The sequence below is a fragment of the Caloenas nicobarica genome, chromosome 1 (genome assembly GCF_036013445.1).
Source record: "Caloenas nicobarica isolate bCalNic1 chromosome 1, bCalNic1.hap1, whole genome shotgun sequence".
NCBI classification, from domain to species: Eukaryota; Metazoa; Chordata; class Aves; order Columbiformes; family Columbidae; genus Caloenas; species Caloenas nicobarica.
In genome coordinates this window covers 160,412,436-160,432,135 of record NC_088245.1, presented here as the reverse complement: position 1 = coordinate 160,432,135, position 19,700 = coordinate 160,412,436, and the positions used below count along the sequence as shown (strand labels likewise).

Genomic DNA, 19,700 nt, shown 5'->3' with positions numbered 1-19,700 from the left:
TTCTGCTCTTGTCAGAAACTCTGCCGGAGGAGTATTTAGGGCTCAGGTACCTCCGCAGCTGCTGACAGTGCTGTCTCTGTGGCTATTCTTGCCGTGTGCTGCCACCGCCCCACACAGCGGCCTGTGGCGCTCTCGTTCTGCCAAGGCTTGAACACTATGTAATATCTTCAGGTATCTAATATCAATATCAAACAGGTGATGCCTAGCTAGCTTGCATGCCCACAGTTGCAAGTGCATTAGTTTGTTAAAATGTGATCTGATCTTTACAAACATGTACAGGTTCGCTGAAGCTGCAAGGTACAGAAAATTACAATTTTTTTTTTTTTTTTTTTTTTGCAAGAGGAGAGGTGGTTGTGACATCTGGTGATTATTACTCTGTTTAAAAAATATTCTTTTGGTGTGTTTTTCTAACTCCAGCAAATGTTTCGATCTCAGAGTGTCTAGCTGCAAACCAGAAAATCTTTTTGCCCTTGTAGAACCAGTTGCTCAGATGCCTTCTAAAACCATTCGTGTCTTGGAAGTCATATATTTTTTAATAAGACTGCATATTTGATCGTGAGAGATTATACAATTTCATCTGCATTTGTTAGTTTTAGCTTGTTTTCTTAAGGAAACAGGTTTTGCATAATTGCACTACCTGTATTTTTTGCCAGCATCACCCTAAAAACTTCTGAACACCCTGGCCAATTTCAACCGAAGTTGCTAGACACTGACATTTCAAAGACATATTGTAAAGTTCTAACTGGCTATCCAAAAATCAATGGCTAGGTAGAGGAGAGAGATCCAAATTACTACCCTGTTAAGGAAAAGGCGAGAGCGTGCGCTGAGCCGCTCCCGAGCGTGGTCCGCCAGCCATGTGCACATTTTGGCTGGTCCTTCAGGACACACGTGGCTCGAGCGAGTTATATTTATCGTGTGAGTTGTTTCCTGGTCTATAGTTAGGAGAGGTGGGAGGGTGTTCTCGGAGAGGACGGGGTACAGGAGGAAGCTGGGAGTTTCGGGAGAGCAGAGGTGGGGGGCGAGCTGGAAGCACCCTGGGGAGAGAGGTTTGGCACAAGGGACAGCCGTATGCAAAGAAGCAGGCCTCCCTGTTTCTGCTCTTCATCGGATAATCCGTCTTTTAAAGGTGATGGGGCGTCCCATGTCAGATGTTAGGCTATGCTGTGAGGCGGGGGAGGCTTGCTCTGTTGTTTCTCGCTAATAGTATCAATGAGTTGCCTCAGTTAACTTCGGATTTGTACGCTTAGCTTCAAGCTGGACTTTCCCCATTTTAACTGTATTTAAGGAAAATATAAATAATTTGGTTGTTTTGATGATGGATGACACTGCTGCTTTGATAGGATGGCAGGTAACCATGGCTGCTTCCTTCCCAAACTATGAGGTAAAGCAGAGAGGGAGTCTTAACGTAGCTGGTACGGTTCAAAAAACCTAACCTGTATCCCTCAGGGTTCAAACCTGAGACAGGTACACTAACAGAAGACAACCTGACGACGTTGTACAGTGATGCTCCTCCTGTGAGAGCAGCCTTGAAGGACAAGGAGGTTGTCCAAAGGTGCAGCCCAGCTCCTCGTGGCTGTGTATGGTGGGAGGACATGAGGCCGCCAGCACAAGCCGAAATTAGACAGGTTCAGGCTGAATATAAAGAAAATCATCTTCATTGTGAGGACAACCAAGCAGTAGATGAGACTCCTCAGAGGGGTTATGCAGGCCTCCGCTCATGGAGGTATCTAAGACCTGGCTGGAGCAACCTGGCCTGACCCCAGGGCTGACCCTGCTCCGAGCAGGTTGGACTGGGGACCTCTCATGATCCCTTCCAACCTGAATTAGCCTCCCCTTTTGCCAAAAAAACCCCCCACCTTGTTGTGCTGCAGAAAAGTGTCTTTCAGCAGTTTTGGATTGACTGTAGATTTGGGTTTTATATGTACTAGTGTGATTTTATGATAAGCATGCCAAGAATATGTATTCACTCCCATCTTAAAAGTAGAATTCAGTACCTGAGTGAAATGGTTGTGGATGCTTTAGTTGTTACTAGTGTTACCTCTGCACTCACCTCATTTTGTTTATTTAAAAATGATAATTCTTAGCACATACCGAGCTTTTTAATATACTCCAGTCTGTGGGCTGTCCTGTGCTATTGATTTTAGGCAAACTACCTGGTGTTCTTAATAAGGAAATCTGCTCATTTAAAAAAAAAAAAAAAAAAAGTCAATGGTGTAACATGATAAAAGAAACATTGTTTTGCTTGGTTTTTTTCTTTTTAATTCGAACATCTTATTTTGACGAACGATAAAGGTAATTTTAGTAAGTGAAAACTAACTCATTATTGTGCATAAGCAATTCCCAGCCTGGGCCTGGATGAATTATTACTGTTGTTACTATTAGAGCAGTAGTAAAATATTGAAGAAAGCTATGGATCTATAAAACATTCAAGGCAGAGATGTGGTTGTACAGCTCGTAGTTATTTTAGTATCCAAAGTTATGCAGTGTTACTTCTACACTCACCTCATTTTGCTTATTTTAAAATAATTCTTAGCACATACCTGACTTTTTAATATACTCCAGTCTGTGGGCTGTATTGTGCCATTGATTTTAAGCAAACTAGCTGTTATTCTCGATAGGGAAATGTATTGATTGAAAAAGAAAAAAAGTCAATTATGTAACACGGCTCATTAAGTGAGGTAGGAGCTTCCAAGACCATTGCTCCTGCAGAAGCCTCCCAGTGCTGCACCTGGCTGGTGGGCACCGGCGTTCCCAGCTCCTTGGTGCAACCTTTCCCTTTCCCACTTCTTTACTGGAACGAAGCCTTTGGCACACCCCCGACATGAGCCACAGCATGTTCCCGTTCTGGATAATTAGTAGTAGAAAAGCAGTTTTTCTGCTAAAACTTTCCGTTAGCTGCCTAAAATGCGGCACTGTGTGTTGGGACAAAGACACAGGAATGAAGGGTCAGAGGGAGGTACCGTCGTTGCAGGATGAGGGGAGTAAGAGAGTGCTGGAAATCTAATGTGGTGTCTTGTTGCTCTCTACAACTACCTGAAAGGCGGTTGTAGCATGGAAGGTGTTGGTCTCTTCTCCCAAATAGCAAGCGATAGGACAAGAGGAAATGGCCACAAGTTGCGCTGGGGGATGTTCAGGTGGGATATCAGGAAAAAATTCTTCACAGAAAGGGTTGTCAGGTATTGGAACAGGCTGCCCAGGGAAGTGGTGGAGTCACCATCCCTGGAGGTGTTTGAAAGGCATTTAGACGAGGTTCTTAGGGACATGGTTTAGTGCTAGAGTTAACTTAGGTTATGGCTGGACTTGATGATCCTGAGGGTCTCTTTCAACTGAAATGATTTTATGATTTGTCATTACTATCCATTGCAGATAAGGAGGCAGCTCAGTGAAGGTGATTTTTTTGGGGTGAACTCACATGGGAAGTGCACAACAGCTTGTGATGTGCTTGTTGATAATCTTCACTTCCCAGGTGGCAGGAGTTTCTAGAGCCCAAGTTTCAAACCCATTTGTTTGCGCCCTCAGTTTCCAGACTCTGACTCACATGTGGGAGCAAGTTAAAAGTTGTATGGAGCAATTATTTCCCCTGCTGCCTGCCCCATCTTGCTGACAGCGTCTGTGCCGCCGTGTGCCGGGGGGACTGGGCGTCTGTGGAGCAGCTCCTGAACTGCTGGGGTTTTAAGAGCTATGATGAACCAAGCCTTGCTCCAGAGGCTTCATGCTGATGCATCCTAAAGTTAAAGCACTCAGTTTTGTCTCTGTATTTATTACAAGGTGGCTCACTAGCGTAGTAGATTTTTGCAAGAATCCGAAGTGGGCTCTTACTATAGATGTTGACCCAACACGTTGAATGTTCCTGCATATGGTGTACAGTTATCTGTTCTGTTTGGTTGATACGTGCTGCTGTCTCAGTTGAACTGAGTCAAGTCATATTTGACTTTTTAATAAACAAAATTCCAGGGTCCCATCTGACTGAGATGACACCACAAGTTTGAATATTTGTTCCTGCATTGGTTGATAGTTGGGAATCTGCCTGTTTCCTCTCTGAAACTATTTTCATCAAGAGTTCATGGGGACATGGAGCATTTGTTAAAAAAGGAATGAAAAGTTGCTTATATAGGCATTTTCCCCCAACGATTGTAGGTCCAAAAAGTGAGAGCTGGCCTCAGAATTTATTTAATTTTGGTAGCTAGGGCTGGATTAATCTGCTCACTATTTTCAGTGCTCATTCCACTGCGGTTTATTTTGGGTCATTTCATTTCAACAAAGCTTGATCTGTTTACAGCACTTTCTATAGTAGCGTGATGGGGCCACACAACTCTTTTATATTACGTTCCTTGCTAACCAGGAGCTCAAAAAACTAGCAAATGGGGCACAGACATGAAAAAGTTTAGAGAGGACAGTACATTTTTGTATGGTTGGCTTATTTTGGAAAGTTTTCTGAAATAACCAATCTTTTGTGCACTGTGGGTTGCTTTGCAGAGGTTGAAGTGATGATATGTAGAAGCCGTGTGCTTTCAGGGGTGGGAGCGGAGGGCTCGCTGAAGGAACTCTTCAGGCTTCAGGAGCTTCAAAAGCCACTGTGGTTGAGAGTTGCTCTCAATCCTTATTTGAGGAGCACTTTTCTTTCCACAGGTAGATTATTTCCATCAGGTAGAGTAGTTTGATTTGATTTTGCTGTTTTAATTTTCAGGTTTGCTGTATGAGCCATTCATATACAGAATAGATTAAGGATAAACAGGTCTTAGTTAAAAAATCAGCCAACACAAACCGTATGTATGCTCATTACCTGCATTGAGCGTGCTCTGATTTGATGTTATGAAGGCCTTATTCCCCTGAATGGAAGAGCCAGCCTTCTTCTGTGTCCATCAAATCATGACTATTTCTGCTTCTGCTCATGCCAGCTGGCAAAGTAATGTTCCTTTTGTGTACTCCATTGAAACAGACAGAATGAGTGACTTGCACAACAGAAATCAGAAAGAAGGCATAATGCCCTGAAAGTGGTTGCACCTATACTTGCAGGTTAAAACAGCAGTAAGAACTGTTCTTCAGTGCCATGACCAGGGTTTTTTTCTTAAATTTTTAGCTTTCCTGAACTGTTCTGGCCTCTGCCATTTAGTGTACTCCCAAACAGTGACCAGGCACAGTTCAGCTAAGAGCTGATCTCAATAGTTTAGTAGCATAAAAACAGCTGTTTGCATTCCCGTTGGCCTGGGTACGGGAGAACCTTCCCAGACACGTTTAATTTACTCCTGTGTAGGTAGTCATTGCATCCTTACAGCAGATTAGAGGCAGAGTCTTTCAGTGTCTGAGTAAAAAGCATGACATTAATACTGACATTCGAAGTGTATTGAAGGTTTTGTAGCAGAGCGTGTCCATACGTGTGTGTACACAGAGTCAGCGTACGTGTGTGCTGTTCTTGCGTAGAGATCTTCATGTTTTCTTGGCTGTAGGAGGATATTCCTGCTTGGGGGTGAAGTGTAAAGCTCTTACACCAGTGAATGGAAAATTTAAAAAGCACTTTATAAAAACGTCTCAATTTGGAAACTTACCTCCTACAAGTTGTCAAATGCAGTTTGTCTGATGCTCTAGGTCCTCTGGTCACAGCTCTTAAAGTTTTGTGACTGTTTGTGAGCTGTGTCATCGAGGACGTTCTGATTTCAGCAGGTCCTACCCTGCAGCTGCACAACCTGCTGATGCACCCCACAATTTCCCTTTCTGGGGGAAGAAGAATATCAGCACGTCTTATGCTGCTCTAACGTTTTTGTCAGCATGCACTGCTTGTAGAGGTGTGCTCCATGTCCATCTTCTCCAGCACAAGCCACCCTGGAGGTGACTGCCTACCCATATTTTTATTGTCTCATAACTGTCTAAAAACTCCTGCTTTCGGGTTGATCAAGAGCTCTTGTTTTGCTGTGTGCTTTTGGATTTGGTTCCATGCGCTGCTTCTAAATTTAGGCTGTGAAAGTACCAGCTTGACTTCTGTTCTTTTATAGTTGAGTGGAAATAGTTCAAAGTTGTGCTGATGTAGTAAAAACAGGAGGCCAGAAGGCAGTGAACTGTGATACGGGGTGATCGCACAAGAGAACACAAGCAGAAAGTGGCCACTTCAGATCCTTACTGCCATGAACATGCAATCATTTTTTAATACGTGCTTGAAAGCTGCAGGTTTAAATTTCACAGAATCACAGAATGTTAAGGATTGGAAGGGACCTCAGAAGGTCATCTAGTCCAATCTCCCCACCAGAGCAGGAACACCTGGATGAGGTTACACAGGAATGTGTCCAGGCAGGTTTTGAATGTCTCCAGAGAGGGAGACTCCACAACCTCCCTGGGCAGCCTGTTCCAGTGCTCTGGCACCCTCACCGTGAAGAAGTTTCTTCTCATATTTAAGTGGAACCTTCTGTGATTGTTACATAATGTAATTTATAAAAACATTTATGCTATGGTAACACCAGATACTCTAGACAAAATACCGTGAGAGGCAGTTCAGGCAGTCTGGATAATACTCAGAGTATTAATTGTGTAGCGGTGATCTGTACTTAACAATGAAAATGCTGTTTCAAAGCCTTTCTCTTTTTATTTTTGTGGCGAATAGCCTTAACAATCAATCAGAGGCAGTGGGCTGAGGCAGAGCTCAAGGCCATCAGCTCCTCCCAGCTTGCTGCATAGTTCCCAGGAAACACCCTGGATTTCATTAGTTCTTTCTTAGTTTATGGTGTAATGTTTTGCTCGAAGGCATTAAATGATCATCAAAAGCAGCAGACCAATTACTGTGACTTCTTTTTCCAGGGTCGTTGTACAAGGGAAAACTGCAAGTACCTTCATCCACCAACACATTTAAAAACTCAACTGGAAATAAATGGCAGGAACAACTTAATCCAACAAAAAACTGCAGCAGCAATGCTTGCCCAGCAAATGCAGTTCATGTTTCCAGGGTCACCGCTACAGCCAGTGGTAAGTATGTTTCTGTGATGGTGTTATTGGTAAGTAAAGCTGAAGACTGTATTGAGCTGCAAAACTTCTCTAAACTAGTATCGATAAAAATAGTCCCCATCTGTTGACTTAAGGAATTGCCAAGATGCTAGAGATATGTTCATTTCTATTTGAATTTGAAGATATAATGGAGTGTTGCTGTAGATATGATACTTATTTTAATCCCAGACTAATTTGCTATTTTTTTCCTCCTTTTTTTTTTCCTTCAATCAGTTCACATCAGGTTTAGTCTAGTTTTGCAAAGTTTTTACCTATAATCCTTCTGGAGGTGAAAATTTGTATAATAGTAATAATAATAATAATGATAATGATAATAATAATGATAATTTGCTAGTAAGCTATTTGAGTAGGAATGCAAAGTTTCTCAGGAGTCTCTGGGTTTGAATGGCTCTAAATAGTATTTAATCCCAATACCAGGAACAAAGCTTAATGGCATTCTGGGTAGCATTTTCTTACTCTTGAAATCTGAAGTGTCCCAGAATAAGACGGAGAACTGCTGGTGCATGCAGCTTTACAAACTCAGCATTTTTTCTTGAGGTAATGTGTATGGTGCCTGGGACACTTCAAATCCAGTAGGTGACATAAACCTAGAGTCTTGCAGGCATGAGCAGTGTCTTTGGATATACATGAAAATGGTTAATTGCTTAGGGCTGCCTTTGCAGTTGAGCTCCTCAGTTGTACCAGACTTCCAAAGCATGGTTAGGCAAGTAATCGGAATTAAACTCTTCACACATGGCTGCTAATGATGTTTTCTCAATCCAAATGCCTAGTGTGAGGCACCGGAGTGGGATTTCTTTCTCTAACTTGGGGCATCTGGAGTGTTGGCATCAACTTCTCTGTTGGGCTTCCAAGGCCCATTTACCATTTATCAAAAGAAACAGGCACTTCTAATTACTATTCACTTGGCTTGTTTAAGACATTTGCATTCGGATTAGATGATTTGGGTTTTTAAGTGCCTTTGTCTTTCCATGGTCTGTCACAAGAGCCAAGCATAAGCATCTCAGAGGAAGACATCTGTATTTGGTCACAGGAAGCTCACCCCAGATGCCTCTGACAAATGTGTTTTTACACTTGGAACATCTGCTGTAAGGTGGGAGGCATGAACAAAAACTGAGTGTCAGGAGTCCCTGAATTCCTTGTACATGCTCATCAAAACATATGTTGGTATACTGACATAATGTGTTTTGATATTTCCAGAGTTTATACTGCCTCAGTTTTCACCAGAAAAGTTGTTATGAAGTAATAGATTTCACCTCGTAGTATTATGAGAAAAAAATAAAGTGGCAGAATTATACTTTTTTATTCTCACCCATTTCATCATTTGAACTTTACAATTTCATTGACGTAATGCCTTCTGTACTGATTGCTGTGATAGAAGTGTCGGGTTTTAAGTCTCTGTCTCACATAAATTGCCAGATTAAGATGACTCAGCCTTGGCCAAATGGATAAAAAGTGAAAGAAAATTCCAGAGAAGTCATTCAACATGTGGATTTATTCTTAAAATTATAGCTGATACAAAGTTGTTATTTATATTTTACATAACACTATTGTTCCCAGCATAGTTGAACTGTTGTTTCGTATAAACGTTCATTATTATGCTCTAAAGGATTTAGCTCGCACTTGGCATATAAACCATGCTGTTTGATATCAAGCAGTTTTGATCTCTGATTAAAACAGAACATTATTCACTTTTAATTCTCTGGGGCAGGTAGATGCCATTTCTGTACAGTTGGTTATCTTGGCAAATGTGCTGCTCAAAGCATCTTCCTGATACTAATTCACATTCACTTATAATTTAGTAACTGGTTCCAAAGATCAAAAAAAAAAAAAAAAGAAAGAAACCTTCCAGCTCCTGTGCTTTCTCTTGTGTATTTTTTAGATACTGTGCATGGCTGGCTTCCCTTCTCTGACAGCAGGCCACCTTGATGAGAAAGACACTCCTCCTTCATTAAGTGTCTTTAAGTCTTTTCCTACTCTCTGCTATTGCGTGGTTCATTTCTAACTGCTGGCTTATTTGGGAACTTATTTTTTGACAAAGATAATCTGAGATTTGTCCTGTTTTTCTGCATAGTTTTTCCTCATTTTATAATTGTAGCTTCACTCTGCAGGGTAAATATCAGCTCTGCAGAACTAAAGCACTTTCTGGGTCTGACCATGGTGATGTTCTGCCTCCCCCGCCTCTAAAGCTGGTGGTAACAAACCCACCATTCTGCCTTGGCTGCATTTTAGCATCACACAAGTGCTCTTTCTTCTGGTCATGACTTCACTGACTTGCTGTAGGAAGGCACGAAACAGATTTTTAGACCTATATCATTCCTTCCAATCAAATTTTTTTGTAAGATGAACTCTAGCTAAGCCTGAATAATCCCTTTCTAAATATTGTGTCCAGCTGAGATTATAATATTTATTCTGCTTGCCACTGGTGACAGCTGAGCACACAAACATTCGCAAAGGTGAGGTTTTCCGATGTGTGGGCCATAGTAACATATAATTGCAGGAGGTGGGAAAATACAGCATGCAAACAGATGGAAGTTACATGCCATGCTCATTATATATACTCTTGTTAGAAATATGGCTTTAATATAGTTAATAATGCTTCACCCATGAAGTCTGGTACTTTGAAAAATAGCCTGTTTTCTCAAGGAAAACAGGTACTGAGAAAAAGCAGTAAAGCCTATGTTAGTTCTACTTTTAGATGTGTAAATAAGCCCGCAATGTAAGCTGGACCTCCACAGAGATTCAGGTTCAAACTACGACTCCCTTTGCATCAGCAGCCTCTTTTCTAATAATAGAGCTATAAAATGTGGTTCTTAGTATGCCACTGGAATGTGTTACATGATTAAAAGAAGAGAGTATGCTGTGTGTTTTGCCAGCTGTTTCACATGTTTTGATTAAGAAAACAAATCAGCACCAGAAAGAACATGCAAAAGACAACTAATAAGCTCTTGATTAATGGGTTGGTTGTTGTCTTGTGTTTTTGTTTTTTTTGTTGTGGTTGTTTTGTTTTGTTTTGTTTTTGTGGTGGTGTGTGGTTTTTTTTGTTTTGGTCTGTGTTTTCATTTTGCAGCCCACATTTCCAGTGGGTCCCACAATAGGAACGAACACGGCTATTAGCTTTGCTCCTTACCTAACACCAGTAACACCAGGAGTTGGCTTAGTCCCGACCGAGATCCTACCCACGCCGCCCGTCATTGTTCCTGGAAGTCCACCAGTTTCAGTCCCCGGTTCAACTGCAACCCAGAAACTCCTCAGGACTGATAAACTGGAGGTACTGTAGACACCGCCGTGACTAGAAATACAATTCTCTGTTAGGCTGTGTGAAAGATCCTGGAGGGAAGGACTCTATTGTTTTAGAAACTATGCTTAAATTTAGTCGCCATGAATAAAAGACCTTGTAACTAGGCAGGATTTCTATGCCTGCAGCCAGTGGTAGTTAAACAATGTTATTTTTAAGGTAGTGCTTTTGCTCAAATTTAATACATAGACATCAACATGGAGTTTCATCTTTAAGTTCATCTCCTCCAGTGTACCTCAGGTATACATGCCTGCAAAGGTATGCTTTGGTGAAATATCTAACAAGCACATTTTTATTGCAGTATTTATTCTGTCATGGGTTTTATGCGTTGAAACTGAAGGACTTTTATAGCCTTATGGATCAATATTAGAGGAATTCTATAGCCCTTCAGTCTTGAGCTAGAAATAGAGCTGTTGAGTGTTACTAAGCCTGCAGCAGGTTGAAGGGACAAGCCCCCAGCTACGTGCAGAGCCTCCCTGGTGTTGATGGATCTCCACGTAGCTGGGCTCCGTGGAATCTGTGATCCAAGAACACGACAAGGCCAAATGGCTCTTGCAAGAACTGAATGTCCTTTCCCTAAAGCCCAAGCACTAGTGTTGAGAGCACATTTTTTCTTAGGAAAATCAGTATGTTTGTTTTGCGTGTTTTTGCAAGTTATTTTTAAGGAAGGTCTTCGTTTTGTTTGTGGACTCCACAAAAAGTACAGTGCACCTGATGCATGTCTTCCCTGGGTTCAGCAAGAGGAATTCCCTCCCTAGCAGTGGAGCTGCAAGAATGTCAAGTGTAGTCAGAAAGGGACTGGATATTTTGTGATTTCCAGTTATGCAGGGGCAAGTTACTTCAGTAAGTATCCTTCCCAGGTGTTTTATTCTAAACAGGAAAAAGGAAAGGCACTTGGGAATGCTTCTGTTGCATGTCAGATTCATTTAGCTGCCATCCCGCAGAGCTACCTGAGGAGCCAAGCACGTAAGGGTAGAACAGATGCATTTCCCTCTCTCAGAAGATGGCGAAGGTTTTATTAAGTTGAATTGGCTGAAAAGCTTGACCTATACTGGGGAAGGGGGCAGGTCTGTCTTTTGGGGGCGCAGGGCTGCCCTTGCGCTTTGGCGTTGGCACCGAGCTCTCCCCCTGCAACGCGTGTTGTTTTGCACGTAGGTGTGCAGGGAGTTCCAGCGGGGAAACTGCGCGCGCGGAGAGACTGATTGCCGCTTTGCCCACCCGGCAGACAGCACCATGATTGACACAAACGACAACACCGTAACCGTGTGTATGGATTACATAAAAGGTCGTTGCATGAGGGAGAAATGCAAGTATTTTCACCCTCCTGCACATTTGCAGGCCAAAATCAAAGCGGCGCAACACCAAGCCAACCAGGCTGCGGTGGCAGCCCAGGCAGCTGCGGCAGCTGCGACTGTGATGGTAAGTGCTGCCATATACAGCTGCCTTTTATTGACAGAAGCTCTTTGATGCCTATTTTGCTTCAATTTAATGCTGTTTGCTTGTACTTTCTTTTCTCCTTTGCCTCTTTTTTTTTTTTTTTTTTTTGGTAGAAGATAAGAATTTATGAAATTATTATTATTGCTTGATGGGAGGAAGCACTTTTTTTTTCTTTATGCCCGTATTTTAATGCTGTATTTCTATCCAAGACAGTGAAGCAAATGACACTCTATACCACTTCTGTTCTCTGCCTTGATTATATGTTAAATTTGCCCCTAGTATTTCCGAGCAGAAATAAACTGATGAGCTTTATTAACCCCTGGAAAATAGGGGCACATGCGCTGTTTTAGCTCTTCAATGACAGATACATGTGTGGAAATTTGGAAGAAAAGGAAGAAAAGCAAAGAGAAAGCTTTTGCTTCAGAAATTGGTAGTAGAAAACTGTATTAGGATTCAGTTCACCCCAGCTTAGATGTCAGACAGATATCTGACCTGAGCCTGGCCATCTTGGTCTCACTTTATAGGTAGTGGAGCAGAACCAGCACGTTCATTTCATCTACCACTTGTGCCTGTCTGAGGCTGAGAAAGAACTACCCTCTGTAGGTACACACCTGTCCCCGCTGTCTAACAAGTCTTGACTATATCTTTTTTAACTTTAGTTAGATGATGAATCTCACACCTAGAGACTTCTGCCTTTCCTGCTGTCATGGCCAAGTTGCTGGAATCTCTCTATGATACAATTTTTCTATTAGAAAAAGAGAGTTTAAAAGTAGTAAACTAAAATGGGAATCATTAAGAAAAGGCTTAGTAACTGTAGTCAGAAGAAAAGAGATTGAGGGCTTTCTATTTTCAGTTATTTTAAGCTCTTACTGAAAACTGTTCAGAGAAGTCAGCCCACCCATTTACCATTATTAGATATAACTTACAGTTGCTACCAGGAAAGCTGATAAATTTAAATAGAGTGATATTGATAAAGATAAATAAATCAAGCATGCAGGATCTGACTTGGGAGACAAAATGGCCAGCAGCAAATCAAAGAATCATTTCCTCATTGCTGGCAGTGGACGAATAATTAAGCAGATGTGGTTTGTGGACTAGTGGGCAGTGTATGCAATAGTTACAGACAATACAGTTATTCTCTGGGTAAGAAGCCTACCAGAAACACAAAACAGTACAGTATATAACTACCCCAAGCTATTGTATTTAGCAAATTAGCAAAGACCAGACTTTTTGAGGGACAAAGGGTAAGTTATGCAAGAAAGTAAACCTCTGAACAGAAGAACATTTCTTAAGTTTTAATATTCTTTCTCTTATAGTATCCCCAGTCTCTGTTTTAAACTGGGTGATTTTTAGTTAAACTTTCCTGTGCTTGCAGAAATTGAATACCATCTGGAAATTAAAGCAAAGGAGATTGTTTTTTTTATTCTAATTAGCTTCTATTGTTCAATATTTATTGTCCAATGAGAGGAAGTAATATTTCTAGGCAATATACTACAGAAGAAGGGAGAGAGATGAGTGGATTCATTTTTTTGTGATTCAGTAATGGCTGGATATATATCCTATGCTTTTAAATAAACTGTAATTGGAGTTGCATTAGCCTCGAAGCAAGATGAAGCATCTTTGGAAATTCAGAATTGAAATGTTAGCATTCTAATGTCATGGTAGAAGAATGCAAGGACCTGCAATTCAGGGTAACTTTTTGCAGAAAATCATGTACAAAATACTTTAATGGCATATTTAGATTACCAACAGAAAAGGTTCTTTACAATCCAACTATTTTTTTGTTTAATGTAGATGCGAAACAATCAGAATGAATGAAAAATCACCTGAATGGCAATAACAACAAAAAAAGACACAAACCAGCAAGACTGACCAAGAATACTCAGTTGGATCTCGAGGGCAGTAGTGCGGCAGGAAGATGTGCCAGGAGAGGTTTAGGTTGGACATGAGGAAAAGGTTCTTCCCCCAGAGGGTGGTGGACACCGGAACAGGCTCCCCAGGGAGGTGTCACGGCCCCAAGCCTGACAGTGTTCAAGAAGAGACTGGACAAGCCCTCAGACACATGGTGTGACCTGTGGGGTTGTCCTGTGCAGGGACAGGAGCTGGACTCGATGATCCTTGTGGGTCCCTTCCAACGCAGGACGTTGTATGATTCCCTGATGCAACAGAAAGAGGCAAAGGAGGTTTTACTGTTAGGACAAAATGAAAGGAAAGATAGAGGTGGGAGAGAAAAATGGACAGTCAGTCTGAAAGCCTGAAGAGAGTGGGAGACTAGAAGGTTGATGAGCAGGTCTAGAAACAGATCAAGTGTAAACCTTGAGGATGGGAAAATTGTGAGACTGAACTTGCTGTGGAAGATGACAGGAAAGCCAGCAAAAAGCTTCAAAATAGGGAGGTGAGGTCAAGAAGAGCATGGAGAAGAAATGGAGAAAGGCAATCATAAACCCAGAGATAATAAGTTAACAAGTGAGATCAGATAAGATCTGCATTTGGATAATAAAGTTAATTAGCTGAAATCCTTTACTCTTCATGATGTTGATTTGAATTTGTGAACTTCGTCATCGCATAATGCTGAATTCGGTCGAGATGCTTCACCTCCATCCATGGTGGATGCAGAGTGGGTCTGAGGGATGTCCCCTGTGGAGGTGCACATGGCGGGTACCACACCTTGGCTACACAGCACCCTGCTTAGACACAAGAAGGCTCTCCAGATCCTCACTTTGCACCAGGTGTTCCATTTTTATGTCTGAGTCTTGGACCCCAGATGGACGAGCAGCTCCTATAGATTAGGGTATGTAATCCAGAAGTGCGCTAAAGGAGAGATGAGGAGGGTGTTGGAAAGCCTCATGCAACGTAGGTGCAACAGAGCCAGGAACGAGGAGTAGCCTAAGTGAGGGCTGTCTTGCAAAATACCCTGTGGGCCCTTGCTGATCTTGTGGCCATTAGCTGTTTGTAGGCATTTTGTGCCTTGTCCTATTCTGTTTTTCCACTTTTGTTCCATATTTCCACATACTGATGTCAAGATAGGTATAATCTGCATATCCTCAAAAGATCTAAATATCAGCCTGTGTTTAAAAAACAAAAGTAAAAATTCTGATTTCTAAGTAAACCTTGCTTTCCTTTCTAAAGGTTTGTAAGAATTACTTACAGGATAAAACTTAAAAGTAATATTTGATATGAGAAGATTTTTTACAGAATGCCAACGTATCAGCCATAAGTTTGATCTTATTATGGAAGTATACATTAATGTATATGCCTATGTACTATGCCTGAAAAAATTAATAATGCTGGACTAGTATCATAACTCATATGTTAACGTTCACTTATGAACTGAGAGCAGTATTTTTACCACCTGCTCCTGAAGGTTGTATCGAAATTTAGAAAATATATTTTAAATTCTGAAAGACTTTTTTTCCCTCTCAATGTAATGTGGTAAGTTACAAAGAAAAAAAATCTACAAAAACGATCCAGCTGTAGGGGAAAAAAAAGAATTAATGATAAGTTAGTGTAACTAGACATGTTACTTAATCTTTTGTATTGGAAAAGGAGAACCTCTCTCATTTTGGACCCCAATTCTGTCAAATGACATACTTCTCTTAATTGAAAGACCCTCACCTTGAAAGCACTGACGTTAGTAGCATTTGTAATGCGTTACAACTTGCACTAGTGCTTTGTATGTGAAAATGTAGCCTTCCAAATTGAGTTTTCTGCTTTAAAATGGGACTTAACTAACTTATCAGGAATTCTGATAGGTGTATCCTTACAACTTTCTGCATCTCTGTGAAGTGTTTATACGATGCTTAATAGTGTCTGCAAGCTGCTGTTTTACTCAACTTTCCTGAATTTCAAACATCTATATTTTACTCTCTTATATGCTTTTAACTAAGGTATAGTAGATGCATTTTTGCTTCGGTACTAATTCGAACTGTAATATTCATTTCTTTAGAAGACATTTTTGTTGTTGTGCATGCCTAGTGTTTTGTATGTTGTATATTGCATTCAGAATATTTTTTTCCTTCTCACCTATCCACAAATGCAATGCCGTTCCCATGATGCACCTCTGCTTGCTGTTTACCTGTATGTTAATTCGCTTGAATCCCATTGGCCCACTGCCATCATGTGCTCGCTGCCTGTTATTAAAAGACTCAGTCGACTGCCAAAGCAATGAAGCGACCTCTCGAAGCAACTGTAGACCTGGTACTTTGACCTTTCACCTTTTGCTTTGCATGTAGCTTTTTTTTTTTGTTGGTGGTGGTGGTGTTTTTTTTTCCCAGAGAAGCAACTAATGAAATTTGTATCGCTTTACTTTTGAACATCAACCGGAAATGATTTCACATACTCGTTAATTTACCGGAAACTCAATATTTATCCATCTCATTCTCATACGTAATAAATGCAGACGATTTAGTTTGGTTCCTAACATGGTTTCATTTTTTTAAATATTCTCTCATGAAAAGTCCAATTGAGATAAAACTGCTTCTGTAATTGAAAATGCTTAACGTAATCCATTAATCTGTATAATAATAGGAAATTATATTTAAATTTAAAAAAATACTTGGCAATGAAACATAAGTGGTTTTTTCTCCCTGTAATATTTGAAAATCTATTTAAAGGCAATGCCATTTTCGTTGCTTTAAAGGCCTTTCTTTTCAGTAGTTGTGCTGCTACAGTTTTAGGTTAATAGTACCATGCTTTTGCTATCAATAACAAAATTTCACTCATTTTACATTGCTGTGCTTTGAGTTAATATGCATGATGAGGCATCTTTAGCCGCTTTAAAAAATAATAAGTTTTTGTATTTATGTATATGTTACAGACAACGTCTTAAAAGTAACACTGTTTTAACTAACTTTCTTATTTGCAGGCCTTTCCTCCTGGTGTTCTTCACCCTTTACCAAAGAGACAAGCACTTGAAAAAAGCAATGGTGCCAGTGCCGTTTTCAATCCCAGTGTCTTGCACTATCAACAGGCTCTTGCCAATGCTCAGTTGCAGCAACATGCAGCGTTTATCCCGACAGGTATGTTATACCCCCATAGAGTCAGTTTTGTGTCCTTAGCCCCCGTGCCAGGCAGTTGCACTTTACAGAAGGTTTTATTATGCTCCTTGCCCTACTTGAGGTGAAGTCTGCACAGACATTTATAGATATGAATTCCTCCTGCAAAGTACAAGAATTCAAGCAGAAATTACAATATGCTGTTAGGCTGCTTTGCACATTCATAGCCTCGTTCATCATTGTCCGCAGTTCGCCCCTTTTTTCCTACCTTAAATCAGCTGTATTTTGACTTTTATCTCCCCGCGCTCTCCTAGGAGATGAGAGGGCCAACTTCCACTAACAAAAATGCTGGGAAAAGCATCACACTTCAGAGATGCCGTGGGGAAGCTGTGCCGTGGCTGCAGCACATCCTTCTGCACCCCTGGGTGCTGTTTTGCAGCCCTGGGGATGACCTCAGCTGCACACCAGCAGAACAAGCAGGGGAGCACCAGCCACCACCTTCCCGTTCATACCGGCATGGAGTCACTGGCAAAACACGTTACTCCCTGCAGCTGCACCGAAGGGCTTGGAGGCATCAGTTGCGTTTTAGAATCACAGAATCGTAGGATAGTTTGGATTGGAAGGGACCTTCAAAGGTCATCTAGGCCAACCCCCCTGCAATGAGCAGGGACATCTTCAACTAGATCAGGTTGCTCAGAGCCCCGTCCAGCCTGGCCTGGAATGTCTCCAGGGATGGGGCATCTACCACCTCTCTGGTCAGCCTGTGCCACTGTTTTGCCACCCTCATTGTAAAAAAATTTCTTCCTCATGTCTAGCCTGAATCTCCTGTCCTTTAATTTAAAACCATTATCCCTTGTCCTATTGCAACAGGCCCTGCTAAAAAGTCTGTCCCCATCTTTCTAACAGGCCCCTTTTAAGCACTGAAAGGCCGCAATAAGGTCTCCCCGGAGCCTTCTCTTCTCCAGGCTGAACAACCCAACTCTCTCAGCCCGTCCTCACAGCAGAGCTGTTCCAGCCCTCTGACCATTTCTGTGGCCTCCTCTGGCCCCTCTCCAACAGGTCCATGTCTTTCCTGTGCTGAGGGCTCCAGAGCTGGACACAGGACTCCAGGTGGGGTCTCACCAAAGCAGAGCAGAGGGGCAGAATCACCTCCCTCGACCTGCTGGCCACTCTTCATTTGATGCAGCTCAGGATACAACCAGCCTTCTGGGCTGCAAGTGCACATTGCCGGCTCATGTCCAATCTTTCATCCACCAGTACCCCCAGGTCCTCACAGCAGGGCTGCTCTCTATCCCTTCATCCCCTAGCCTGTATTGATACCAGGGGTTGCCCCGACCCAGGTGCAGGACCTTGTACTTGGCCGTGTTGAACCTCATAAGGTTCACATGGACTCATTTCTTAAGCTTGTCCAGGTCCCTCTGGACCTTGTGGTTTTTGTTTTGGAACATCACCAGAACTTTTCCTAGCATTTGGCACTAATAACTGCCGAGGTTATAATTCTTCCTAGGGGTGATCTGAAGAGAAGTGAATGTAATTTGCATTTCAGTGCTCAGAACTCTGTAGAAATCGGAGCATTCAGAGATAGCTCGAACTGCACCGTGACTGGTGACTGGGCTTCTCTTTAACACTACAAGAGAAGGAATGTGCTAGGTGCTTGTGTAAACAATAACAGCATAACCGTCTAAACTATTTCAGTCACCCCCACTCCCAAAGTTCCCAAAGGTAAATACCCTGCCTAATGAATTCCATGCTTTAATTTGTAATTAACAAATTATGTGTTTTAGTATCAGAATTTTATTGAGTGTGAATTTCCAGAATTGTTTAAAACTACGTGTTTGCAAATGCACTTGACATTTCAGTGATGTTATTTTAGTTTATAGAAATAATGTCTGTTAAACAAGAAGTGAAACGCAACACACGATGATTTCCCAATCTATCAGCATTCCCATATGTTTTTAAAGATAAAAACAAACACAGATGGCATTGACTTCATGGAATTTTGCTATAAGGCCTGAGTAACAACCTTGGAGCCTGCCGCTGTATTTATAATAGTAGGTCATAGCATGCCGTATTTTTAGCACATTGGTGTACAAGAATATCTGTGGCAGAAAACATACTGACATTTATGGGAGTGTTTGGAAAAAAAAGAAGAGTTGTGAGACTGCCTATTTGGACATGAATGGAAGACTGCCCTTGTGCTTACAAACGTACAGAAACTTCCACAAATTCGTTTTACATCATAACTCTATGAATTTGCAGTATTAAATGAGTTATTCCTTAAGCACTCCCTTTCAGGGCTTATCACTATTATGTGCAATTGCCAAGGATTTTAAATTAACCATGGAAAATACAGTAGTTTAAACCTTTTTCAGTGAAATAGCATTTGGATATTTTCCAGACTTCTGGAGTGCTCATGCTTCCTTAACTAGCTCGTTCTTTGTGCTTTTTATTACCCATCCCTCTTTCCAACTAATGGTTGTAATTATAGTTTTATCCTACAAATTTCTGACGGTAGGAAGGGTGGATCTTGGAACCAAACCTTAAGGGCCAGGTTGTTGTCAAGCCCCAAAATAAGTGCATGAAGAAAAGAGCAGAAACAGAGGGATAACGTAGCAGATGGAGCCCAGACCCAGAGTGGAAAATCTTCCTCATGCTGCTGAACCTCCTGCTCTGTGCGAGCACCACCAGCACCTGGAAAGGATGTTGGGGAGAGGAGCTGGGTATGGGAGGAGGTTAGGAAAAGTGGAACCCCCTCTATATGAGTGGGTGTCATGAGCTTTTCGTTAAAGATGCTACATCTGGTATTCCCATGTTTCCTGGGAAGGTTGGATTTGGTGGGTGTAAGGCCTGTCATGCCACCCAGGTCTAAGAAGCAATGCATGACATTATCTGTTGGATTTTAAATGATTATGTAGTATTTTCTGAATTAGTATAATTTTCAAATGTGTTCCTCTGTGTGTGTGTGTGTGAAGTTAAATTTTAAG

At 41.6% G+C, this 19,700-nt stretch overlaps 1 protein-coding gene across 6 annotated transcripts in view; it reads left to right on the top strand.

Moving 5' to 3' along the window:
* MBNL2 (muscleblind like splicing regulator 2) overlaps positions 1 to 19,700 on the top strand; it is a 110,149-nt gene that overhangs the window by 71,324 nt on the left and 19,125 nt on the right. For 4 of the 6 annotated variants that reach the window (XM_065648990.1, XM_065644880.1, XM_065645713.1 and 1 more), the window contains 5 exons: positions 6,787 to 6,951; positions 10,058 to 10,258; positions 11,441 to 11,704; positions 15,866 to 15,919; positions 16,587 to 16,740. In XM_065648990.1, the coding sequence (XP_065505062.1) occupies positions 6,898 to 6,951; positions 10,058 to 10,258; positions 11,441 to 11,704; positions 15,866 to 15,919; positions 16,587 to 16,740 (727 nt within the window). In that variant the 5' untranslated portion in view covers positions 6,787 to 6,897. The remainder of the gene's footprint in view (positions 1 to 6,786; positions 6,952 to 10,057; positions 10,259 to 11,440; positions 11,705 to 15,865; positions 15,920 to 16,586; positions 16,741 to 19,700) is intronic. The other 2 variants (XM_065647358.1, XM_065648154.1) reach the window with 1 other exon arrangement.